At 38.6% G+C, this 26,755-nt stretch overlaps 1 protein-coding gene across 2 annotated transcripts; it reads left to right on the forward strand.

Moving 5' to 3' along the window:
• Positions 1-2,675: 2,675 nt before the first annotated feature.
• On the forward strand, positions 2,676-26,755 carry RARS1 (arginyl-tRNA synthetase 1). Of its 2 annotated transcripts, none has more exons than XM_039247659.1 (15): positions 2,676-2,748; positions 4,828-4,962; positions 6,380-6,568; positions 7,505-7,613; positions 8,161-8,261; positions 8,824-8,945; positions 10,047-10,167; positions 11,844-11,973; positions 12,774-12,878; positions 14,567-14,745; positions 15,155-15,264; positions 18,882-18,987; positions 25,427-25,599; positions 25,738-25,985; positions 26,533-26,755. In XM_039247659.1, exons 1-15 carry the CDS (start codon positions 2,704-2,706, stop codon positions 26,640-26,642), a joined length of 1,983 nt encoding a protein of 660 aa, XP_039103590.1. In that variant the 5' UTR covers positions 2,676-2,703; the 3' UTR covers positions 26,643-26,755. The 2 variants fall into 2 exon arrangements, with proteins under 2 accessions (XP_039103590.1, XP_039103591.1); XM_039247660.1 differs by lacking the exon at positions 2,676-2,748 and adding an exon at positions 3,721-3,995.

A 26,755-nucleotide genomic window follows, 5' to 3' on the forward strand; every position in this document is an offset into this window, starting at 1 on the left:
CTGCCAGCTCGGAGCCTGGAGCCTGTTTCAGTCTGTGACACCCTCTCTCTCTGGCCCTCCCCTGCTCACGCTGTCTCTCTCTCTCTCTCTCCTAGAAATAAATAAAAATATTTATTAAAAAAAAAAAAAAAGGACCCGTTAAACTGCCCCCAATTCCCAGCCATAATAATATATCAGAATCAATACCACATTATAGCTGAAGGAGCAGATTAATGTTACCTTCAAATACCTAAAGGTATAGAGATAGTGGNCGGGCTCTGTGCTGACTGCCAGCTCGGAGCCTGGAGCCTGTTTCAGTCTGTGACTCCCTCTCTCTCTGACCCTCCCCTGCTCACGCTGTCTCTCTCTCTCTCTTTCCTAGAAATAAATAAAATATTAAAAAATTTTTTTAAAAAATGGCTACTCTGACTTAGAAATTCCTATATGCTTCACTTTTGCCACTTTCTCCACTTGCCTCACACACAATCCCTCTCTTTTCTGTTTTCAGATACATTTAGCTCTTACCTCAGGCCATTTGCATCGGATACGTCTCTGCTTTGAACCCTCCTATTCATTCAAAACACAAGCTAGCACACCTCTCTCCCAAGTGGGATATGTGTGATATTCCTTGGACATTCCTGGCTACCAAAAGTAAGAAAGGACCAAAAACAATGGTTAAACTGATAAGAGTCTCCACCCAAGCAAAAAGGCTAACCCAGCAACAGCCTCACGTCCAGGAACTCCCTACTGTCTCAATGTTAACGCCTTGCTAGAGGGAAAAACAACCTTAACTTGACAATACCTAGGCTTCCAGTAAGTCTTGAGTATGTGAAAGTCTCTTTGGAAACTCCTTCTTGACTTTATCTCCCCCAACTCCATAAAATTCTCCCCCCCGACCACAACCCCAGTGCAGCTCTTTCTGCCCACAGGTCCTGTCTCTGTGCTTTAATAAAATCACCTTTTTGCACTAAAGATGTCTTCAAGACTTCTTTCTTCGCTGTTGGCTCTGGACCCCCACAAACCCCCAATCATCCCAGAACTTAGTCAGATATGATTTGAATTATTTCATTTGACAGACTGGGTTTGCCAATTAATTTGGTAATGTTCTGGACAGCTAAATATACAACTCTACAGGTTTGATGACAATACATTGATAGTGCTTATACAGGAAACTTCATGCCAGAAAGTACACCATTACCACTATTGAAAGATAGTGACAGGGGCACCTGGCTAGTTCTGTTGGCAGAGCATGTGACTCTTGATCTTGGGGTTGTGAGTTCAAGCCCCACGTTGGGTGTAGAGATTACTAAAAGAATAAAATCTTAAAAAGAATATAGAGTTGTGACAAGAGTTTTCAGATGTTAACTTAAAAAAATCTTTATTGGAGGGGCATCTGGTGGCTCAGTTGGTTGAGCATCGACTTCAGCTCAGGTCATGATCTCACAGTTTGTGAGTTTGAGCCCCGTATCAGGCTATGTGCTGACAGCTCAGTGCCTGAGCCTGCTTTGGATTCTGTGTCTCCCTCTATCTCTCTCTCTGCCCCTCCCCGGCTCACACTCTGTCTCTCTCTCAAAATAAATAAATATTTTAAAAAATTTTAACCTTTATTGGAGAATAAATTTTTAAAAATCTTTTATGAAACACAGAAGCAAAATGTTTAGAGACTGCTGCTCTAAGTACTGGGGCCATAGGGAAGAATGAAGAATTCCATTCATGTCCCTGTCCTCTCAGAATTTAAGGCTCAGGTTAGCTGTTTAAAATTTTGACTCAGATGAGAGGTCTTTCCTGACCTGAGTCACTCTATCACATTATCTTTGTTAAAAAAAAAAAAAAAAAAAAAGCTACAGGCTCCAAGTAGTGTCACTTAAGACAAAGCACCAAACCAGAGCTAAATATCTAACCTAATCACACTTTCAACCGCTCACAGAAATGTATTCTTAACTAGTTAGAAATGTTCTAGTCAGAACCAAAAAGGTAATCCATCTGTCACAGGGGTCTTCTCCATCCCCCAAAGGCAGATGATGTAATCCACCAAGATTCTTTTGTCTCCAAAGGAAGGTAACCTCACCCCAAATAATCATTTTTTTCTGTTTATGACTTCTTTGTCCTATCTTTAAAACTTTTCTTTAACTGTAGCCCTTTGGATCTCCCCTCCATTTTAAATGGGATCAGTCTCATTCATGCATCACTTAATAAAGCCAATTAGATCATCAGATTTTCTTGAATTTTGTCTTTTAACACTTTCCTGGCAATTAAAACTATCTGAGAGTATTTACTTTTTTTGTCTAGCATATCTCTTGGGGACCTTATTTCCAGCTTGTGTTCTAATGCCTAAACCCGTGTCCACCATGTTGATGTATACAATAAATGCTTGTTGAATAAATAAATGGATTGTGTTCATTATGTGCCCATTTCACAGAAGGGAAAACTGATGCCCTGAGAGACAGAGGAACTTGTCTTTGTCTAAGTCCAAGCACAGAGCAGCTCTTGCCCAATTCCCCTCAATTTCTCTGCCCCTACACCAACATCGGAATCTAAAGGCCCCAGCCAAGCATTTCTCTACTTGTTCTCACCGCAGTGCCGCCTGGATCCCACCAGGTGGCAGCAGAGGTAGCGGCACACCGTGAACAGCAAAGGGTGGCGCGGGAAGGAGGGTATCCGCTTCCGGGGGGAACTAGTCACTTCCGTTTCCGGCCACTTGGAGTGAAAGTAGCTGACGGGAGGATGGAAGGTTTGGTGGCTCAGTGCTCCGCGAGACTGCTGCAGCAGGTAGGACCACATGGGACTAGTAGAAAGGCTTGGAGGGGAAGGCCTGGGCCCTGGCTCCTGCCCGAGCAGCGTTGGAGCAGCGGCGGTGAGGTGGGACCGCTCTGGTCCCCTCAGACGTGGGCAAGGGTGTCCGGACATCCGGGTCTGTGCTAGGTCGAAGCGAACACTTTCCCAGGGCTGCTTCCTCGGGCGTGGGAGAGAAGCACCCGTCCTTTTACGGCCCTTATGACAGTGGCCTCCCATACCAGCACCCCCGGTGTAGAGGTCCTTGCCCTCCCCTAGAGCCCCTCAGACCAGCGTCTTCGGTGCGCTGGAGCTTGGAGTGTGGAGTACAGGCTTGCCCCAGTGTGGCCCCCCTTTCCCGCACACACCCGATGCGGAGTCGGGGGTCAGGCAGAAGGGGAAGTGGATTAAGAGCAGGGGCCCTTGCTCAAGCCCATAGAGTGGTTCATTTGCTCTCAGCCTTCAGCATTCCTGGGGGAAGAGCAAAGTGAAAGTGAGGCATTTTCCATTACCTTTTATGCTCAGGTCGGGGAGGGCAATAAGAAAGTGGCTTAAGTACTTTTATCATATCTCAGGAACTGTTTTATACTAAATGAGCAATTACAGAATACAAGTTGATGGAGTAAAATGTCAAGTTCTTTGTGGCTCTGAGCCATGTATTTGTCAGTGTGGGGTGAGTATAAGTACCTGCCTTTGGGTTGTGACAAAGGATTATACAGATGATTTCTTTTTCTTTTTTTTTTTTTTTTAATTTTTCTTTTAGGGAAGAGTGCCAGTGTGGGAGAGAGAGAGAAAATTTTTGTTTATTTGTTTTGTTTATTTTTGAGAGAGTGAGAGAAAGCGGGGGAAGGGCAGAAAGAGACAGAGACAGAATCTGAAGCCCGCTCCCGGCTAGCATATCAGTGGAAAGCCCAACTTGAGGCTTCAACTCATGAACAGTGAGATCGTAACCTGAGCCAAAGTCTGACACTCAACCAACTGAGCTACCCAGGCACCTAGAGAGAGAGAATATTCAGCAGGCTCCGCGGGTGCCCTGCGCAGAGCTCCATGGCACGGACCTGGGATCAGGATCTCAGCCAGAGTCCAGAGTCAGATGCTTAGCCAACTGAGCCACCCAGGTGCCCCAGAGATAACGTCTGAAAACTGTTTAGCTCAGTACGTGGAACATAATATATACTTATTATGCTCATTATGGAAACCTGTTTTGCTGTAGTTACCTTCCAGTAAACATTATCACATTTCAGGTAAGGAATCTCCCCCTTACCAATTCTTAGTAATACTGGTAAGTTGGAAGTATTTCCTTCTGAATTTGCATGTTTTTAGGTTTCGGCATTAGAGTAAAAAGCATGGTCTACCACGTAAGACAAGGGAAACTAAGGGAAAAATTCGGAAGTTACTTTTTCTAAGAAAGGACAAAAGGCAGACACTTGAGCTATTTTAAATGTAACAAAGTTTTTTATATTTTTTAAATTTTTTTTTTTATGTTTTTATTTATTTCTAGGAGAGAGAGAGAGACAGTGTGAGCAAGGGAGGGTCAGAGAGAGAGGGAGTCACAGACTGAAACAGGCTCCAGGCTCAGAGCAGGCAGTCAGCACAGAGACCAACGCGGGGCTCAAAACCAAGAACAGAGAGATCATGACCAAAGAGAAAGTCAGACGCTAAACCAACTAAGCCACCCAGGCGCCCCAAGTTTTTTTATTTTTAAAAGAGCCCTAAGTCCTAAGATTTGGGAATAAAGTCAGGTTGGCCACCCTTGAACTTAACTGGTACTGTCACTAAATCAGAGTGGTTTATTGAGACCAAAGACAGGATATAAAGCTTATCCCATTATCCGCTTAACACTCCTGTTCCTCTTCTCCAACACACACTTAATTCTTTCATGTAAAGGATAATGAGCTTCTGTAATGAAAAGCATCAGGGAGGAAAACTTACAACTAATCAAAGAGAAGGCCCTTTATTCCCATCACCTCTGCCACGCCCTTTTGGAGAGAGGAAAAGAGGTAAGTTTAGGGTGCAGTCCATCACATGGAAGTCATCGATCACACTGGACTGAACAGACTGCCTTTTCCTTCATAGGAAAAAGAGATTAAGTCTCTGACTGCTGAAATTGATCGGTTAAAAAACTGTGGTGGTTTAGAAGCTTCTCCAAATTTGGAGCAGTTGCGAGAAGAAAATTTAAAATTGAAGTATCGACTAAATATCCTTCGAAGGGTAAGTACTCTGGGTTGTTTTTCATTCCACAGTTTGAGTTATTATACCTTAAAAAAAAAACTATTATCGAACATTCAGAAGGTATGCTGTGAGGGATTTGGAGACATGAGGAAAGAAATCCTGTCTTTTTTCTGCATTAGACCAGTGAGGACTAAGTTGTGGGTGCAAGTAATGGAGAAGTTAGTATAGCCTTGTCCTTCCAGGGCCCTCTGAAGTGTTTCATTCTAAATATTTGGCCAGCTTGAAGTAGGCTTCAAGTAGAGGTGAGACTTTTTTTTTAAACAATATATGCTGTTGCCTTTTAAAAAGAAAAAAAAAAAAGCAATCTTTTTAAATTGTCTCTGTCAAAAGAAAATATAGACTATATCTGTAGTCCTTCTCTGCCCTAAGTTGGTTGTTTTGCAATTTTTTTATATTTTGCAGTGTCATATTTGGTGTCTTTCCACTAATCTAACAGTGTTTATCAGTTTTGTCAAAAAACTGAGCTTGCTTTAGTTGAGGTTTTAATTTCTTGGCCTGACTCTCCAGTCTGCTGATGACACATCCTGGAGGATGACCTCACCCCTGTAATTGTTCTCTTGTGTGTGTGTACTTCTTCCAGCCAGGCTGCACTGATTCTAGACCCTGCCCACCCGACTCTGTGAAGTATTTTTTATCACCAGCTTGTGATCTCTTGCTTGAAATCACTTAGTCTTGGAGTCTTCTAAGATCACGTTTCTTTTCCATGGAGCCTGCCCCCAGACACCTCACCTTTCTGATTACCTCATTCATTCCTATGTGTATTCATTTCAGTTCAAAAGTATTAAATGTCTAGTGTGTGGCAGAGGGTGTGAGGAAAAACATACAAAAGAAGTACAGCTTGTTCTTTTTTTTTTAAGATTTTATTTTTAATCTATACACCCAACACGGGGCTTGAACTTACAACCTGGAGATCAAGAGTGACATGCTTCACCGACTGAGCTAGCCAGGCCCCCCCAAGGACAGTGTATTCCAGTACATGTTTCCATCATACACATTAGCTCTAATGTGTAAAGAATAGGATGCTGTCAGTGTAATGGGAGGAGGGGCACATTATTTCTCTCACAAACACTTTGCCCTACTAAGTAATAGCGCCTGAACACAAGGTACACCAAGAAAAGAAAACGACAAGCCACAGATGAGTAAAGTACTGTGTGGGACACCATTCACCTTACCTTCTTTCCCTGGGTCACTTTGGTCACGTGCTCTGACCTAGAAACACCTGCTGGAAGGTTGTCCTACTAATGTTTTTCAGCATGTCCCAGATATGAGAGCATTGCAAAGTGATGTTACCTTTTGGTATGTTAACCTCAGGACATCTGAAGGTTTCTCAAAATACTTGAGAACATTTTGTATGATGATTTATTATTTTATTGATATTTTCAATCTTTTCTTACAGAGTCTTCAAGCAGAAAGAACCAAACCAACTAAAAATATGATTAACATCAATAGCCGACTGCAAGAGGTCTTTGGTTGTGCCATTAAGGCTGCATATCCAGATTTGGAAAATCCTCCACTGATAGTGACACCAAGTCAGCAGCCTAAGTTTGGGGACTATCAGTGTAATAGTGCCATGGGTATCTCACAGGTGATTATATTATTACAAAGCATTCTTGGTGGTTTGATTTTCTTAAGCATTAGTCATCATCATTACTATTTACATAAATAATAGAAAATTATATTCTCAGTGAAAAGAACATTTTCCACAGTTTAGAAAAACTTGAGAATAAGGGAAGTATGTTTTTAATTTTAAAACACAAATTTGAATATTTGGTTAAATTTTATATGTATGTTCAATATTTAAGGGTAGTAGTTGATACTCTTGTATTGGTACTTCCCTCCTGTTGTGTCCAGGACTGCTGTGTATTACTAATGAGTGTTGAAAGGTGAGGGATTAAAAGTTACATTTATCAACCAGTGTTCCCATCAAATAATTTGATGCAGCTCTGGTGTCTTTGAGATGAGCTTACATATTTCAATTTCAGTTAGAGGAACTCCCCATATTTAATAGCATTGTCTGATGTATTTGTGGTTAATTGCCTCTGGTTTGAGACTTTTTGTTTTCCTTTCTTTGTTAAGTAGAAAGGGTTTTAAAAATCCAGATTTTTTTCCTAAATAATTTTTATATGTCTACATTGGGGTTAAGTTTATGGGAGTACTATTTTATTTTCCAGGTTTGATTATTGCACACTTTCCTGATTGGAAAATTCAAAATGTAAATAACCTGGAAACAGGCATCATAACTAAAGACTTTGTTAGGTCTTCATATAAGAGTTCTAGATATGTGTGGCAGCTCATTTTGAAATGGAGATCATGTGGTTTGGGCACTTTTGTATCCTCTTGGCACTGCCGATGGCTTGATGCTTTAAACTGTCTATTTACAAGATTATATAAGTCACTGGATTTCTTTACTTTTGCCTTTTGATGGGTCTTAATGCCAGATGCATCTCATGCTTTTTCAGTTGTGTATTTCTGAGTAAATTGTTGGAACTTGTGTAATGAATCATTTTATATTGTGTTATAGATGCTCAAAACCAAGGAACAGAAAGTTAATCCAAGAGAAATTGCCGAAAACATTACCAAACACCTCCCAGACAATGAATGTGTTGAAAAAGTTGAAATTGCTGGTCCTGGTATGACAGTGTTACCCTTCTTAAGTAGTTGTATTGGTGTTGGGTCCTTTTTGAAATAAAGAATCATTTTAAATATAAGTATAGGGTTAAAACTTGAATACCCAACAAAGTGGCGAGAACATGTTGGATTGAGAGTTAGGAAACTGATGTTTTAGTCTAGACTTAGCTGCTGGATCTTGGATGAGTTATTTTATCTCCTGTGACTCAGTGTTTCATTAGCAAAAAGGAGATGGATAATGGCAGATAAGTCTGTGATCAAAGGGCCCTCAATTTTCTGCTAATAGGTAAGCAAATCATGTACTGAGAATAAAGAATCCCAGGAATAAGTAGGAAGCTTTCAGGAGCACGGTAATATTTGAAGTAGATACTGAAACAGGGAGCTTCCAAGAGGGCCTCAGGTGGTGTTGGAATTCTTAAGTTTTACCAGAGCCAGAGCAGCACTTTGGAGCCAGCATAAATGAAATTGACAGAGTCTTTGGGAGTGAACAATCATTCAAGATCGGAAAACTATCTGATTTTTTTTCCCTCTCTCCTTACCCTTCATTAGGTTTTATTAACGTCCACTTAAGAAAAGACTTTGTATCACAACAGTTAACCAATCTGCTGGTGAATGGGGTTCAACTACCTCCCCTTGGCGAGAATAAAAAGGTATATACACAATTTTCAGTTGATATGTTAACACTCTTAAAGTGTATGAGAAGTGCTGTGACTAGCTTCCACTTTTTCTATTTAGATTTAATCATCAGTATTTGAGATTATGAACATAATGGAAATTGCCTTTCTCCTGGGTCGTCTTATGTGGTTTTTCTTTTCACTTTATTCTACAAGACATCTGGGGTAGCCAGCTGAGTGAGGTTTGGCTGAAATAGGGGATGGATTATTTATATAACAAATTTGATTGTTTTTCAGTTAAAAATGGACAAGTAGATTCACGAGGTAACATAACACCCTTGAATTACAATGCAAGCTACTATTTATGTCTGAGTTTACTATTAAATGTTATTAATGAATGTTAGCAGAATAAATGTCTGTACCCCTTTAAAATTTTTAATTGAAGTATTTGTCATGACATGTAAATTTAAGATGTACAGGTGTTACTTTGATACACTTATGTATTTTAGCATAATTGCCTTTGTATTTGTATTTATCACATTACATAATTATAGTATAATAATTTTGTCTAAGAAATCTATTTTATTGTCTGTCTCAGGTTATAGTTGATTTCTCCTCTCCCAACATAGCTAAAGAGATGCATGTAGGCCATCTCAGGTCAACTATCATAGGAGAGAGTATGTCCCGCCTCTTTGAATTTGCAGGATATGACGTGCTAAGGTATGAGAAATGTTGCTTGAGAAAGACTCTTTGACTAAATGACTGATTTATAAGTATGATTTTTTTTTAAATTGTTTTGAGAGAAAGAGAACCAGCTGGGAGAGAGAGAGAGAGAGAGAGAGAGAGAATCCCAAGCAGCCTCCATGTGGTCACCACAGAGGCCAGTGTGGGTCTCAATCCCACCAACTGTGAGATAGTGACCTGAGCCAATATCAATAGTTGGATGCTTAACCAGCTGTACCACAGGCGCCCCAGTTCTGCTTCTAATCACCCAATGGGCTTTTTAAATAATGTCCTGGGCCCCTCTGAATTGATAACTTTTAGACTCTGGGGGTGGAACCAAGGAAAAAGCTCCCCCATTCCCACAGATCTGCTTGAGTACCTGCTGTATCCAAGGGGTTATAGTCTGGTAGGGGGAAGGAAGGCAAGAAAGAGATTATGCTGGGCCTGTGGGCCATGGTAAGAAATTAAGATTTTAGTCTTAAATGCAGTGGGAAGCTCTTGAGAATCATAATTAGGGTAGCAGTCTAATCCAAATAAAGATTAGTCTGGCTTCTGTGAAGAAGTTAGGCAAAGAAGGCAGAACTGTAGGTTAGAAGACTATTTTAATAATCGAGTTATAAGATGATGTGGTGATTTGAGAGTAGTGAAAAACAATGAGGGATGTAAAGTGGTTGAATTGACACATTTTGAAGAATTTTGTCTACTGACATTTGAGAACCGCTGGACTAAATTACACGAAGATAATTGGTTGAGAAATTAAATTTTCATAAAATTGTAATGATCAGCATTGGCTCATTTGTATGTGTTTCAGTTAACTACACAACAGATTATAGTCCATCAATAGGACCTTCATTTGCCAAATCCTGGAGGCCTGCCGTGTGCAGCCTCTGTCAGTGGGTATACATTGGTAGACATACAGACGACATCCTTGCCTCTCCTGGAGCTTGCAGACCAGTTGAGACAACTGAGTCAACAAGATGTACACTAAATGTGATGTACCGGCACTTAAATGTTAGTGGTTCCTAATGGAATATATAGTTTGTCTAATTTAAGCATGTTTTTCATTTTTAATTGATTTTGTATTCTGATTGATACTAGGTTAAACCATGTGGGAGACTGGGGGACCCAGTTTGGCATGCTTATCGCTCACCTTCAAGATAAATTCCCAGATTACCTAACAGTTTCACCTCCTATTGGGGATCTACAAGCCTTTTATAAGGTTAGATGCCATTTATTTTTAAATATTTGCATGCTTACTGTCCATAATAATTATTAGTTTCCTTTAGGGAGTTCAGAATAGTATTCGAAGCTACTGTGGAGTTAAAACTAAACTCCCTGCCCCTTAGCACACACCATCTTTGCTTTTTGAATCGGTGTACATTAAAAATTGAATTCAACCACATTACCCATTGTTAAGTGAATTTGGGAGTTTGCTAGTCAGAAGATGTTTACAGTTTTTCTTAACTTTTTTTAATGTTTGTTTATTTTTGAGAGAGAGTGTGTGTGTGTGCATGCAGGCAGGGGAAAGGCAAAGAGAGAGGGAGACAGGATCCTAAGCAGGCTCCACGCTTGAACCCAGTGCAGGGCTCAAACTCAAACTGGGAGACCCTGACCTGAGCTGAGATCAAGGGTCAGATGCTTCACCAACTGAGCCACCAGGCTCCCCAGTGTTTGACGTTTTCTTGATGCTTTTCTCAATTTTATACGTTGGAAATGTTTAAGTGTAATTAAGAATAGTTTTTAAAAGACAATTAGGTTTTTATAAACCGTAATTTTAAGTTAATCGCTCTGGTCAACATTCTTTGACTTTGTGACATCCATATACAAGCATTTATTACATCATTTGTGTTTGTAATACAATTTTTGTATTATGTGTAACATTTCATTATCAGCTCTTCTGTCTTACTATATTGTTTGGCTGCACATTGGCTTGTTGGATTGATGTGCTACAGTTTATGTTAATCCCCATTGGTGGGGTGTTTTTTCCCATTTTTGGAGTGCTTTTATCCAGTAAACAACTTTGTACATGTAAGTTTTTTCTCTTTTTAAAATTATTTTCTTATGATAGACAGCGTCCCAAGAACAGGATTACTGCAATAAAAATAAGCATTAAAAGTAAAACATTAAAAAGTAAAAGAAAAATATTGTGTTTTTGTTTTGTTTTAGAAGGTGTGTCTCAGTAAGTATTTTTTAGTGGAAAAATTGAAAACAAAATATTCACTAATGTGAGACTAAATTACATAACTGATTACAGTCTATTGGAATTTTGTGTTCTGTATATAATGAAGCTAAATTTAAAGGGCACAGTAAAAGAAAAGCCATACATATCCAGTTTTTGTTACAATAACATAGGCATGTATTTGCAAAGAAATGCCTGGAATTACGCACCAAAGCATTACACCCTGGGTTGGGTGGGATTAACAATTCTTTTCTTTTTTTTTTTTACAGTAAGCATGTGTTTCTTTCAAAATAGAAATAAAACAAAGCAATTTTATTTTTAATTACAAAAAAAGTAATTACTCCTCCAGGACCACGTCCAGAATGGAAAATGAAGCACAGAAAATTCAGCCTCACCTGTTAGCTATTCTTTATTACTCTTATACCATTGCTATGAAGAAAGATTTTATGAATTGGAAAAGTGGAGGTAGCACTGTGGTGAGAATTTTGTATTTTCAGGAAAAATAATTTCAAAAGAAGTAATAGGGTTCTTTGGCACATCGATTTGTAACTGTACTGTGGACTGTTGAGAGAGCACCTGTTCTGTTGTTTGTGTCCTGGTGTTATAAATTTCCACTTCCTCACTTTTGGTGTTTGTTTTAGAAACATTCTGTATCTATCTAGAAATGCAAAGTTAGCTCTTTTTAAAACATGACTTTTTTTTTTTTTTTAACACAGGAATCCAAGAAAAGATTTGATACTGAGGAGGAATTTAAGAAGCGAGCATACCAGTGTGTAGTTCTTCTCCAGAGTAAAAATCCAGATATTACAAAAGCTTGGAAGCTTATCTGTGATGTCTCTCGCCAAGGTGAGTTCTTGGCTTTGCTCATTTCATCCAAAAGATACCATTGCATCTAGTTTCCTTGAGTCTTTACTCAGTTGACCTTTAATGACATGTTAAACTTTCAAAGACTGACAAATGGATTTTTTCTTAAAATATTTTCTGACACTGAAGTAACTATGAAGAAAGTTTATTAAGATAGGCAACTGCAGATTTTAACTTCCTTAGAAGAAAAAATTAATTGGGAAAAATTCACAATTTCAGGTTTTCAAGCTTGACAAAGTAATATTAAGGTCACTTTGAAGAATACATGGGTTAAGAATAGCCAGTAGAAGAATGGAGATGATAGCTGTTTTGCAGCTGTAGTTGGTAAAATGTTTTATAATGCTGCCATTGGTAGTATTTGCATCACTGATACATGGCTGGACGGTTAGATAAATGATACAGTTTAGGAAAAACTATAAGAAAATCCAATAAATATTAGATCTCCAAAGAGAAAAGTTCTTTTTCTTTTCATTTACATTTTATAAGGGTAAAAATTTCAAAGTTACACAAGAAGTACATATTTTTTGTAGAAAAAAGTAACTGTGGGCAAGGAAAAAAAAAAAATTATAGTCCCACTGACTATTAATGTTTTGATGAGTGTCTTTCCATATTCTTTCCACATTTTCAAAATGGCAATATGTATATAATGTTTTATATCATACATTTTTCAATGTAATTAATTTTAACCTTCCAGATGTTGTAGTTAAATAATGTTTCTTTTAATGTTAGATGTATGTCTCCTATTTGTTTAAATTCTTAGACGTTTAAAATTTTTTTCCTAGAGTTTAATAAAATCTATGACGCATTGGACATCTCTTTAATAGAGAGGGGAGAGTCCTTCTATCAAGATAGGATGAATGATATTGTAAAGGAATTCGAAGATAGAGGTAGGCACTCTTTTTTTTTTTTTAACTTTTCATTATGGACATTTTCAAACAGGTCAGAGTGGACAGAATATTCTCTTTTTTAATCAATGGCTTTTTTTCAGTGTGCACATTGTGTTTGTTTAATATATATCTTACATTTTGTATATCCATAGGGCCTCCCACCCCCCATTTTTCCTCTTTTGTTATTGGAGAAACAGGGCCATTTGTCTTAGTGAATTTCCCTTATGGTATTATTTAACAGTTCCTCCATCTGTATCTTCTAAAGAGGCCTGATTAAAGTTTTTTTTTTTTTTTCTTAAGTTTATTTATTTCTTTTGAGAGAGAGAATCCCGAGCAGGCCCCACACTGTCAGTGCAGAGCCCAACATGAGGCCCAAACTCCCAAAACACAAGATGATGACCAAAATCAAGAGTCATACGCTTAACCAACTGAGCCAACCAGGCATCCCACAGCTTGATTAAATTATGGTTTAGGTTTTCTGTTTTTGGTTTGTCTTTTGTTTATTTGTAAGCATGCCAATAATGTCAGGTTGGCTCTCTTTAGATTAAGATGGATTAGTGGGTTCAAGTGTTGTCAGCCTGATCTATCCATAGATTTCCCTGTTAGACCCTCCCCTGTTGTTTTTAGCCCCTGTTGATGATTGTCATTTCGATGCATTACTTCATTACAGACTGGAAAATGGTAGAGTTCTGTTGTTCCTTTTCTGTTCCCTTGAATTCTCCTGTGCAGAAAGTTGCCACATAATTATTTTGGTTCTCCTGAAGTACAGTTAAAGATAAGCAGTATAAATGCTTGATTCTTTTTATTTCTCAATTTCAGAAGAATAAAGTGGTTTTTTTAGCATGTTTCAGATACAGCTGAGTTGTTTTTGGCATTATTATAAATGGGGTTTATTCCATTGTATATTTTACAGTCATTTGCCTTTATTATACTTTTTTAAGAATTTTTGTGTTTGATTATCTTTTAGAATGAGAGAGAGACAGAACGCGTGGGGGGAGGGGCAGAGAGAGAGGGAGACACAGAATCCGAAGCAGGTTCCAGGCCCTGAGTTGTCAGCACAGAGCCTGACACGGGGCTCAGCCTAACCGACTGAGATCCTGACCTGAGCCAGAGTTGGGTACTTAACTGAGCCACCGGGGTGCCCCGCCTATATTATGCTTTTTAATAATTACTGTCCCATTTTTGGCTAATGGTATCTTCCTCACATTGGCTTTCCTAATTTTTGTCTTTTTCTTGAACCTTACAGTCTCTGTAGTCTTTGCTGGTTTACTTGCTTTCAAATATACAACATTCTAGGATTATTTTGTGCATTTCTCTACCTTAGATCTAGAATCAGCTGATCTGGTGTCTCCAAGAAAGCCTGGCTCCTTGAGTGGAAGATGGTATTTATTAATCACAATCTGTGGCCTAGGGATTGTACTTTTAAGATTATAAAATTTTAGGGACTTTTTTAGGAGCCAAGTGTAGTGTGAATCCAGAAAATGGCCAGGATATCTCCCCTGTACCGTGAGAACATCGTGTGCTGTCCAGACAACTTTGACAAGAGCTATTTTCCCAGACTCATAGTAGGTCGTAGTGAGAAAATAAAATGTGATTTCTTGAGCTCTCTAGTAAATATCTTATAGCGGCTTATCTTTTATATTCCTTCAGGGTCCTTTTAACATTACTAATAAAGATTTCTTTCCTAGGATTTGTGCAAGTGGATGATGGCAGAAAGATTGTCTTTGTCCCAGGATGTTCTGTACCATTAACCATAGTAAAATCGGATGGCGGTTATACCTATGATACATCTGACCTGGCTGCTATTAAACAAAGACTATTTGAGGAAAAAGCAGATATGATTATCTATGTAGTGGACAGTGGACAAGTGAGTTTGCAGATTTGTTTATGTTCTTCCATGGTCTGATTGGAGCTGAGACAGGCAGTATGGTGAGGTTTGTGGCGTTTAGCATGTAGAAGTCTTCCAAAGACTAAATATCAGAACTTTGCTATAACAAAGAAAAAACAGGGTTTGGATTTGGCGACATTGGAATACATTTCCCAGCTTTTCCACTTAATTCAGCCACTTTAAAAACCTTTGACCATAGAGAGTATAACAGTCCTACTCTGTTTCTTGTATTTTGGGAATAAAGATGATCTTATTTATAATTATGCTTGCGTTCTAAGATTTGTGAGAGATTTAAACTTTACAAATCTTTATTGCTAAATACAGAGCTTAAGTCACATTTTTGTTATTAGAAAGTTTAGCAAGTAACTTTGTATTTGTTTCTTTGTAGTCCGTGCACTTCCAGACAGTATTTGGTGCTGCTCAAATGATTGGTTGGTATGACCCTAAAGTAACTCGAGTGTTTCATGCTGGATTTGGTGTGGTGCTGGGTGAAGACAAGTAAGTCTGGAAAGTCTGAGTATTAATAACATACCCAACACCCAGATTCTTTGCAAAGGGCTACATTTCATTGATACTAAATTAGAATTAAAGTACGTAATTTTCCTCAGTCTGTGTATGCATAATGGTGAATTCAGCTAAGCCTTTTTGTACCTATGTCTTAGCACTGCTAGAGAATGTAGCCTTTTAGGGAAGTTTGTGAAGAGTTGAATGAAAACCAGACTAGATTTAACAGAATATAAAGAGGTTTCCATTTGTATAGATCTGAGTTGTAAAGTCTATCACGATACGTCTTCAGATTTCAAGAAAATACTCAGTATATTTCAAGTATTTTGTTAATGTGTTCTTCTTTCACAGTTGAACACCTAGTCGATAGGTATACATTACTGAGATTTTCCAACTGAGTTCTAAAATTCACAGCTTTTATTTTTATGTTTATCTCAAAAAATAAGTTTGAGATCTACATGTTAATATTCATACATCCGGTTTTCTATTTTCCAGTGTTTGTCCACATTCTGTTCAATGTTTATGAAATAAAAGATCAACATAAGCAAATATTTATAGATAGTATTTATCAATTCAAAGGCATAAAAATTTTTGGCATCTTGCATTCAGTAGCTTAGGATCACTAAACTATTTAACTATCATGTCTTTTAAGTTCTGTGGCATTTTAGGGGCCCCTGGGTGGCTTAGTCAGTTAAATGTCTAACTTCAGCCGAGTTCACGATCTCACAGTTTGTGGGTTTGAGCCCCACGTCAGGCTCTGTGCTGACAGCTTAGAGCCTATAGCCTACTTTAGATTCTGTGTCTCCCTCTCCCTGCCCCTCACCTACTCACACTCTTCTCTCTGTCTCTCTCAAAAATAAATAAACATTAAAAAATTCAAAATCTGGCATTTTAGATTTAGTAATCCAGCCCAAATGTCATTACACAAAAGTAGTAATGCTTTTAAAACCCACATGAAGTAGCTCACTTGGCTAGCCCTAATGAAGCATATAACAGTCAGCCTAGATGTGTGAAGGTATTTTAGCTAGAATATATGGAAATCAAAGACCTTGCTGGAGTCCGCAACACTTTTTAAGTTTTTTTAAAATATTTTTTTATTTTCAAGAGACAGCACGAGCAGGGGAGGGGCAAAGAGAAAGGAAGACCTAGAATCTGATGCAGGCTCCAAGCTGTCAGCACAGAGCCCAATGTGGGGCTCTAACCCACAAACTGTGAGATGACCTGAGCTGAAGTCCGATGCTTAACCGACTGAGCCACCCAGGCACCCCAGCATCAAACACTTATAAATTATAATGTATGGCTCTTGTATAGACCTGCACTTTTTGGGAATCAAAAGACACTGGGTCCTTATTTTGCTGTCCATGAGTGCTTGAAAATCAGCCAATGAGTTGAATATTGCTTATAGTATCTTAGTTTATTAACTGTTGGTTTTTTGGACTGATTTTTAGATGATGGTTCTTCCAGTTGGGTGAAATTATCATATTTACTTTTATTCCTATATTTCTCACCAGTATTCATATTTTGGCAATTAACTTGATCACATAATGGCTAAGAGTTTTTTTCTATGATTTTTTTTTGTTGTTTTATATTTCTGCACTCTCACCATCATGTAATTATGGCAATCTGCACTGTTAAAGAGAAAAATAATTTTAATGATGGTTAACCAGTGGCAGCGTACCATAGTTTAAATATTCACATTGAAGTGCTCACACATTCTGCCGTCTGCCTTTTAGTGAAATTTTCTGTTTTAAAGCTTTTTGCAGTAGTTTATCCTTTTATTTAAACAGCTTCCTCTTATTTCTTGGACACCTATTTATCAAGCACCTGTGCATGGCATTGGCTGGGTGCTCCAGTATGTACACAAAGATAATAGAATGTGGCCTTTTCTCTGAAGGAGCCTGCCTCCTGAAGCAGAGCAGTTCCCTGGGGAGACTGTTAAACTATACACGCCAGCCCCACCAGGGGAGTTACTGACTTACTATATACTAAAGTAGGTATTAGTCATTTTTTAAAAAACTCTTGATATGCAGGTATGGATTCCTCCTGTTAGAGCCACTAGTCTGAGCAATAAACCAACACCAAAAAAGAGGAGAAAAATTCAAGGCAGGTGCAGATAGGAAGTAAAGGAAAAGAGGTGTTATTGTAGAGTTGTTACAAGAATACAATAGCCTTAGCATTTTGGCTGTTTCTTTTGATGAGTACCATTTTATCAGACAGAAGATTTGGAAGTTGTTGAATAGTCAAACGGGTGATATGAGGAAAGCCACAGAAGTATTTAATGTATTTGTAGAATAATAGGTTTTAATTCTGTAATCAAGGACAAGATCCTTTCTAAGGTAACTCTGAAAATACAGCTTTAATGGGAAATACCATGATTATTTTGGTAGGCTTTGTGTTAAATAGAAAAGCATGCTTCATTTGTACCGTTGTTGAATTTGAAGAATTTTTTTATGTATGGCTTTATTTTTAATAATGTGGTGCTTGAACTCACAACCCCAAGATCAAGAGTTGCATGCTCCACTGAATGAACCAGACAGGCGACCAAATAATTTTTTATTTATTTTACTTATTTTTTAATGTATGCTTATTTTTGAGAGAGACAGCATAAGTAGGGAAGGGGCAGAGAGAGAGGAAGAGAGAATCCCAAACAGCTCCCCACTGTCAATGTGGAGCCCAACACAGGTCTCAACCCCATGAACCATGAGATCATGATCTGAGCTGAAGTCATATGCTCAAATCAACTGAACTGGCCAGACACCCTACCCAAAGAATTTTTTAAAAAGAGAAAATTAGGGGTGCCTGGTTGGCTCATTTGGTGAAGCATACAACTCTTGATCTAGGGGTTGTAAGTTTGAGCCCCACATTAGGTATAGAGTTTACTTAATTTAAAAAAATGTATATACTTAGTGTTGTACAAACTTGTTAATAGGTATAATCCAATTTTTGTTGAAGTAAGCCCCGTGTGGGGCTTGAACTCCTGACCTGAGATTGAGTCCCATGCTCTACCAACTGAGCCAATTGCCCCAGTAAAATCCAGTTTTTGTGAAATGCATTTTACCATTGCCCAGGAAAGTGTTTATAAGAGCTCGTGTCCCATGCTCAGAGATTCTGATTTCAGTGTTATGAATGGAGCCCTGACATCCTGTGTTTAAGCTCTTCAGCTGATGTGTGCATCCAGAGTAGGTTGCTGCTCAACAGGTGGGGTTGGTGTCTAGAGAAATGACAATGAAATTCCAAATGAAATTCCAGTTAAGAATTTGCTGAGTTCCCAAACAGTTCTAGAATTAAACATGTATTTTATTAATTTTTCAAAGAAGGCAAAATAACTTAAGGCAAACTTTGTGTTCAGGAAAATGAACAAATGTCTTCTCTGTTTCCCTTTTTGGGAATTTATTCTAGGTCAACATGTAGAGAATGCTGTTGGGAGCGTAAAGCATAGAGTGCTTTAATTTGAGGGCCTTAAGATGAAAGATAATTAAAAGTACCACCCTTTTAACATTCTCCCTGGTTGCTAGTTGGAATAAGGCATTGTCCAAAGGTTGTTTTCAAAGATTCCTAAGCTGTAAGTTCTGTTTCAAAATCTACTTAATTAGGACTCTTGAATTTTTTAGGAAGAAGTTTAAAACACGTTCAGGTGAAACAGTGCGCCTCATAGACCTTCTAGAAGAAGGACTAAAACGATCCATGGACAAATTGAAGGAAAAAGAAAGAGACAAGGTAATCTAAAGCCTTGTTTGCATATTGTTACCTTGTGTTATGTTGTGATTTTTAAAAATTTTTTTGAGAGAAAACTGGGAAGGATTATGAGGAGAAAATCCACTTAACCTTATATTACTCCGACTTTATTGCACAGTAAGTTTGTTTCATTATTGAGTTTGAAAATACACTTCTTGGCTATTTCAAAAGGCTATGACCTTTCCCTGCTGTGTTACTGCGGTGTAGTATCTCTGGTTCTAATGTTGGCATTTCTGCTGTCATTACTTTGAATGAATGATTGGAAAATATTGCAGACTAAGGGGTTAGATTCTGTACCCTACGTAAGGAAGGTCAAGGATTGAGATTCAAAGGGTCTGTGTCTTCAAAAATCAACTCCAAATGGATAAAGGACCTGAACGTGAGACAGGAAACTATCAACACCCTAGAGGAGAAAGCAGGAAACAACCTCCTTGACCTCCACCGCAGCAACTTCTTACTTGACACATCCCCAAAAGCAAGGGAATCGAGAGCAAAAATAAACTGTTGGGACCTCATCAAGATTAAAAGCTTCTGCACAGCCAAGGAAACAACCCAGAAAATTAATAGGCAACCAACGGAATGGGAAAAGATAGTTGCAAATGACATATCAGATAAAGGGTTAATATCCAGAATCTATAAGGAACTCACCAAACTACACGCCCGAAAAACAAACAACCCAGTGAAGAAATGGGCAGAAGACATGAACAGACACTTCTCCAAAGAGGACATCCAGATGGCCAACAGACACATGAAACGATGCTCAGCATCCCTCCTCATCAGGGAAATACAAATCAAAACCACACTGAGATACCACCTCACGCCAGTCAGAGTGGCTAAAATGAGCAAATCAGAGAACTCTAGATGCTGGCGAGGATGTGGAGAAACGGGCACCCTCCTACACTGTTGGTGGGAATGTAAACTGGTACAGCCCCTCTGGAAAACAGTGTGGAGGTTCCTCAGGAAACTAACAATAGAACTCCCTTATGACCCAGCAATAGCACTGCTAGGAATTTACCCAAGGGATACAGAAATGCTGAGGCATAGGAGCACATGTACCCCAATGTTCATAGCAGCACTCTCCACAATAGCTAAAACATGGAAAGAGCCTAAGTGTCCATCAACAGATGAATGGATCAAGAAGATGTGGTTTATCTATACCATGGAATACTACATGGCAATGAGAAACAATGAAATCTGGCCATGTGTAGCAACATGGATGGACCTTGAGGGTGTTATGCTGAGCGAAATAAGTCAGGCAGAGAAGGACAAATACCATATGTTTGCACGTATAGGAGGATTAGGAGGAACTTGACGGAGGACCAAGGGGGAGAAGAAGGGCGGAAATGGTGGGGGAAAGGGAGAGAGGCAAACCATGAGAGACTCTTGAATGCTGACAAAAACTGAGGACTGATGGATGTGGGGGGGAGGGGGGGATGGGCATGAAGGAGGGCACTTTGGGGATGAGCACTGAGTGTTATGTAGAAACTAATTTGACAATAAACTATTTGTAAAAAAAAAAAAAAAAAAAAAGGGTCTGTGTCTTTCACTCTTTAGTAAATCAAGTGATATCAGGAAATGGATGTAACTACTATAAACAAAAGAGTATAGTTACAGAAGGAGAAGCAGAATAGGATGTTAGTCCTGGCCCGGGCACATCTAGTACAATCAGATGGAAGGTGGAAAATTTGGTCATCTAACCAATTTGTTTACTCTGCATGATGACGAAAGCTGCTCTGGCTCTTTTATTTATTTGGCCAATTTGCATACAGTAAATAGTGAAGTATGATGACTTTTTACACTTAGGAATGCCTGGTAACACCAGCCAATCAAGTTATGTTTCCATCACTCCCAAAAATTTCTTATCATCATAGGTCACTTTTGCTTATTTTAGAGGTTCATAAAGTATAGTGCTGTTTTCTAAATGTATCAGTAGTTTGTTTCTTTTTATTGTTAAATTGTATTCTTATATAAATATACCACATTTTGTTCATCCTGTTGATGAATATTAAGATTGTTTCCATTTGTTGACTATTATGAATAAAATGTTAATTTTAACATAGTTAAAGCCCTTTTATGGATACATGCACTTTTGCTTTGGGATATATATCTAGGAATATCATTACTGAGTTGTAGAGTTACGGTTGGCTTATGTCTTAACTATTGAAAATTGCTGGGGCTCCTGGGTGGCTCAGTAGGTTAAGCATCCACCTTTAGCTCAGGTCATGATCTCATAGCTTGTGAGTTTGAGCACTGCGTCGGGCCCTGTGCTAACAGTTCAGAACCCAGAGCCTGCTTTGGATTCTGTGTCTCCCTCTCTCTCTGACCCTCCCCTGCTTGTGCTCTGTCTCTCTCTTTCTCTTTAAAAAATAAACATTAAAAAAAAAGAGAAAGGAATTCTAAGGAGAGTATTGTAGCCATTACACACACACACACACACACACACACACACTCACTCACTCACTCCCACCACTAATATTTGATTGTTCGAGTTGCCCCATATCTTTACCAAAACTTGTCAGTCTTTTATCCTTTCTGTTGAATTCAGTGGCATCTCACTGTGGTTAATATTTGCATTTCCCTGATGAGTAGTGATGTTGATTACCTTTTTTAATGCTTACTATTTATATAATCTTTCATGAAGGGTCTATTCAAGTCCTTTACCCATTGTTTGTTATATTTATATCTATTCACATAGTTACCCTTTCCTGTGCACTTCCTTCCTTCCTGAAGATCTCCTTTTAGTATTTTTTTTTTATTATTTAAAACAATTTTTTTAATGTTTTTTATTTCTGAGAGAGAGAAACAGTGTGAGCAGGGGAGGGTCAGAGAGAGAGGGAGACACAGAATCCGAAACAGGCTCCAAGCTCTGAGTTGGCTGTCAGCACAGAGCCCAACGTGGGGCTCGAACCCACAAACCGTGAGATCATGACCTGAGCCGAAATCAGACATTTAACTGACTGAGCCACCCAGGTGCCCCTCCTTTTAGTATTTTTTGTAGTGCAAGTTTGCTGGTGATGAATTCTGTTGGCATTTGTCTGATGACACCTTTATATTGCCTGTCAGTTTTGTTGAATGATATGTTTTTTTTAATGTTTATTTTTGAGAGAGAGAGCACAAGTTGGGGAGGGCAGAGAAAGGGGAAGACAGAGGATCTGAAGCTGGCTCTGCATTGCCAGCAGAGAGCCCAGTGCAAGACTTTAACTCACGGAACTGTGAGATCATGACCTAAGCCGAAGGTGGCCACTTAACCAACTGAGCTGCCCAGGCATCCCTGAACGATGATTTGATTGAGTATAGAATTCTAGTCTCATAGCTCTTTCAGCATTTTAAAGGTGGCATTCCATTGTCTTCTAGCTTCTATAGTTTCTTTTGAATATCATTTGTCTCGTTATTCCTTTGCAAATAGTGTATCTTTTTATCACACAACTTTTACTGTTTTTCTTATGCTTTGTTTTGGTACTTTGACTAAAATGCCTAAGTATGGATTGAGGGTTTTTTGCAGGTGAGGAGTGGGGAGTGTACTTATCCTGCTTGGGAGGTGCTGAGCTTCCTAAATCTGTAGGCTCTGTTCTTTCAGCAGTTTAGGATAATTCTCAGCCATATCTCTTAAATTATTGCATCTTTGTCCCATTCTGTTCTTCCTCCCCAAATTGTAAGTACTCACATTATGTGTTAGAATTTTTGACTATGTGTCCTACATGTCTCTCACACCTGGTTATTAAAAGAAAAAAATTATTTATCTGATCACCCCCAATGTGGAACTCAGACTCAAACCCCAAGATGAAGAGTCACATGCTCTACTGACTGAGCGAGCTAGATGCCTGCATTTTCTTCCCCAGGCTTTTTCTCCCTCTGCTTCATTTTGAATCTTTTCTACATTCAGTTTTGCCCCTTTCCTCTAATTTTTGAGTACCTCAATTGTAGTTTTCTTTTAGCTTTTCATTTTGAAATAATTTTAGGCATGTAAAAAATTACAAAGTAGTACAAAGAATTCCCATCTTAGCTTCCCCAAATATCAATACCTTATGTGTGTCCATAGTGTAATATTGGAATCAGGACACTAACATTGATATAACACTAGTAACTAGTCTACAGGCCTTTTTTTTTTTAATGTCTATTAATTTTTGAGAAATTGACAGTGCGAGAAGGGAAGGAGCAGAGAGAGAGAGGAAGAGACAGAATCTGAAGTAGGCTTCAAGCTCTGAGCTGTCAGTACAGTGCTCGACATGGGGCTTGAACCCACAAACTGAGACTGTGACCTGAGCTGAAGTCAGATGCTCAACCAAATGAGCCACCCAAGCGCCCCTGACCTTATTTAAGTTTTATCATTTGTCTCATGTGTGTTTTTTTCTAGTCCAGGGTCCAGTCCAAGATCACCTATTATATAGTTTGTTGTCGTGTCTTTTTAATGTCTTCATTTTTATTTAACTATTTTGAGAGAGAGAGAGCGCGCGCGAGCAGGGGAGAGGGCCAGAAACGAGAGAGAATCCCAAGTAGGTTCCACACCCAGTGTGGAACCCCACGTGGGGCTGGATCCCATGACCCTGAGATCTTGACCTGAGCCTAAATCGAGTCAGATGCATAACCCAACTGAGCCACCCAGATGCTCCTATAATTAGTATTTTTAAATACCTTTTTATTTTAAACAGTTCCAGATTTTAAAGTTGCTTTTGTCTTGTTTCTCTTGTCTTGTCAGTCCTCCTCTCAACCCCCCTTTGGTTTTTAGTCATATCAGTTGGCTTTTTTATTAAGCAGATTTTTTTTAACTGGATCCTAGATGTTGTGAATACAGATTATAAAGGTTTTGGATAATGTCATCTTCCTCCAACAACCAGTTAAGTTTTCTTCTGGCAGATTGCATACCAGCTGGTCAGTCTTGGTCTTCAGCTTTGTTAGGGCTCAATGAAGTATTTCAGTTTTACCTTTACTATTAGGGTAAGGTTCTTTTTGGTAAAATTTGGCCCTTCTAGTTTCACCAGGTTATTCACTAGTGCCTTTCTCCCTTGCCCCTAATGGGACTCACCAGCCTCACACAGCTGCATAAATCTCTGCTCAGTTCTGCAACTACCAGCTTGCTCTTTCCTGCTGGGTTTTTTGGGAGTCCCACCTTGTTAATGCCAGCCGTTGGATAGTTTGAAAGAAGGGTTCACAGTTTTTCCACTCCTCTGTGGTTCCCTCTTCTTGGTGATTGTGTCCTCACTACTTTGGAAGCCCCAAACTCTGAATTCCATCTTCTTACCCCAGTAAGACCACTTCTTTCTGCTTGGCTCTTGTTTCCTTCTATCCCTACCACATAGTGATTTAGACAGTGCCCTAGGGGAAAAGGTCTCAACCTCCTGTGTTTCCCTTCTCCTAAAGATTGTATACAGGCCCTCAAACTTCGCTTATATTGATGTTCTCTGGTGACTTCATATAGTTGCTTCATGTGATTTATCAAACTTTTAAATAGTTGCTTTTGGTAGAAGGGTTAGTCTACTACAGGCAACTCCATTGTGTCTAGAAAAGAACCTTACTCATTGTGGCCTAATAGTGCTTTGGAATGCATGGCTAAATATTAACAATACAATAATGCATGAGTTCTTCCTCCTACTCCTGACACCTTGTTTCTTTAGTTCCAAGGTAATTAACATAGTGTTGTATTAGTTTCTGGTGTATAGTGACTTGGAAGTTCTATGCATTACTCAGTACTCGTCAGGATAAGTGTACTTTTAATCGCCTTCAAGTGTTTCACCCATCTCCCCACCAACCTCCCCTCTGGTAACCACCAGTTTCTTCTTTATATTTAAGGGTCAGTTGTTTGTTTGGTTTTTTTGTCTCTTTTTTTCACTGATCATTTTGTTTTTTAAATTCCATAAGTGAAATTATATAGTGTTTGTCTTTCTCTGACTTGTTTGACCTAGCACCATCCCCTCTGGATCCATCCATGTTATTGCAAATGGCAAGATTTCATTCTTTTTAATGGCTGAGTAATTCCATTGTATATATATACCTTATCTTCTTTATACATTCTTCTTTTATGGCACCCTGTTTTGATTTCAGTTAACTTCCTGACGCTAAGTTTTTGGTCTTTATTTTACTATATTACTTCGTTTCCTGTAATCTACTTCAGAATCTTTTGGAATGAAATGGATATAAACTAATAATTGGTGCTTTCTATTTTGTTTCTACTGAATATGCTGGGGGGAAGTATGCAAGCAGACACTTCATATTCTGCAAATCAAATAAAGTTTTTCGTAGCTGATGAGTTCTAGTTTCATTATTCCCTTTATAGATTGGCCCATGTTCCCTCACTATTGATATTTATTAAAGTTTACTGTTAAAGGAGCACCATTAGTTGCTCCCTACCCCTGTCTTCTGCCTTAGACACCAGGACAAGGGCAGTGTTCAGTAAGCTATGAAATTTTGTTTTTTTTCCCAAAAGGTCTTAACCGCCGAGGAATTAAAGGCTGCTCAGACATCTGTTGCATATGGTTGTATCAAATATGCAGATCTTTCTCATAACCGGTTAAATGACTACATCTTCTCCTTTGACAAAATGTTGGATGACAGAGGAAACACAGCTGCCTACTTGTTGTACGCCTTCACTAGAATCCGGTATTTGTACAACGTTGTTCTATTTTGAATCAGTTGATAGAATTTTTAATTTACATCGGTCATTTCTTATTACATATTTCTGAGTGGAGAAGGATGTGCCTAACAAAAGAAAATGATGGCTTTTCCCTGACTTTTCAGGTCTATTGCACGTCTGGCCAATATTGATGAAGAGATGCTCCAGAAAGCAGCTCAAGAGACCAAGATCATTTTGGACCATGAAAAGGAATGGAAACTAGGCCGCTGCATTTTACGGTTCCCTGAGATTCTCCAGAAGATTTTAGATGATTTACTTCTTCACACTCTCTGTGATTATATCTATGAGCTGGCAACTGTTTTCACAGAGTTCTATGATAGCTGCTACTGTGTGGAGAAAGATCGACAAACTGGTATGTGTCTTATTCACTGGTCATACTGGGGACAGGGCACTAAAGCAAATTTATTTGAATTGGGTGTGTGGATGGATGGTTTTCAACCTGTTTTATTTTTGGAACACACACACCGGCTTTTTTCTCAATTTTACACTGGTCTTTATCATATATGACAGACAAAATTCAGCTAGATCTAATAAAAGCATACATAGAACTCGCATTTCAAACCATGTAGTTTCCCCCACCCTCAGGCGCATAGCATGGGACCAGTCATTCAAACTATGAAGCCTAAGATAAACTCTGATAGAGTTTTAAAAAAAGATAAGGTTTATCATTCTGATCATTGTAGAGCTTGTATCCCCTTATCAGAAACAGATTTCTTGAAAAGAAATACCTTTCTTGGATTGTCTTTGTATTTTAATGTGAAGATAATTCTAGTTAAAGCTCCAAAACATGGATTAGTCTGTTCACTTTTCAGTAAAATACAGAAGTAACATAGATTCTTTAATAATGACTTTCAAGAAGACAAATTAATCTCTCTCTTTTTTTTTTCCTGTTTTCTCAGGACAAGTGTTGAAAGTAAACATGTGGCGTATGCTGCTGTGTGAAGCAGTAGCTGCTGTTATGGCCAAGGCGTTTGATATCCTGGGAATAAAACCTGTCCAAAGAATGTAATCCTTCTTAGGTTTGAACACTGTGTGTTTTTACCAGAAATAGCCATTTAACACTTTGCTTTTTTACAATCATGTGGATACAAAAATAAGTAAAGGAAATTTGTTAGCTATCTA

This window comes from Hyaena hyaena, unplaced genomic scaffold (genome assembly GCF_003009895.1).
Source record: "Hyaena hyaena isolate Hyena2069 unplaced genomic scaffold, ASM300989v1 scaffold_300, whole genome shotgun sequence".
In the NCBI taxonomy this organism is placed as follows: domain Eukaryota; kingdom Metazoa; phylum Chordata; class Mammalia; order Carnivora; family Hyaenidae; genus Hyaena; species Hyaena hyaena.

Coding starts and splice junctions, on each gene's coding strand:
- RARS1 (XM_039247659.1), top strand. CDS start 2,704: ATGGAAGGTTTGGTGGCTCAGTGCTCCGCGAGACTGCTGCAGCAG. Junction 10,168..11,843: donor ATCTACAAGCCTTTTATAAG/GTTAGATGCCAT, acceptor TTTTTAACACAG/GAATCCAAGAAAAGATTTGA. Junction 18,988..25,426: donor AGGAAAAAGAAAGAGACAAG/GTAATCTAAAGC, acceptor TTTTCCCAAAAG/GTCTTAACCGCCGAGGAATT.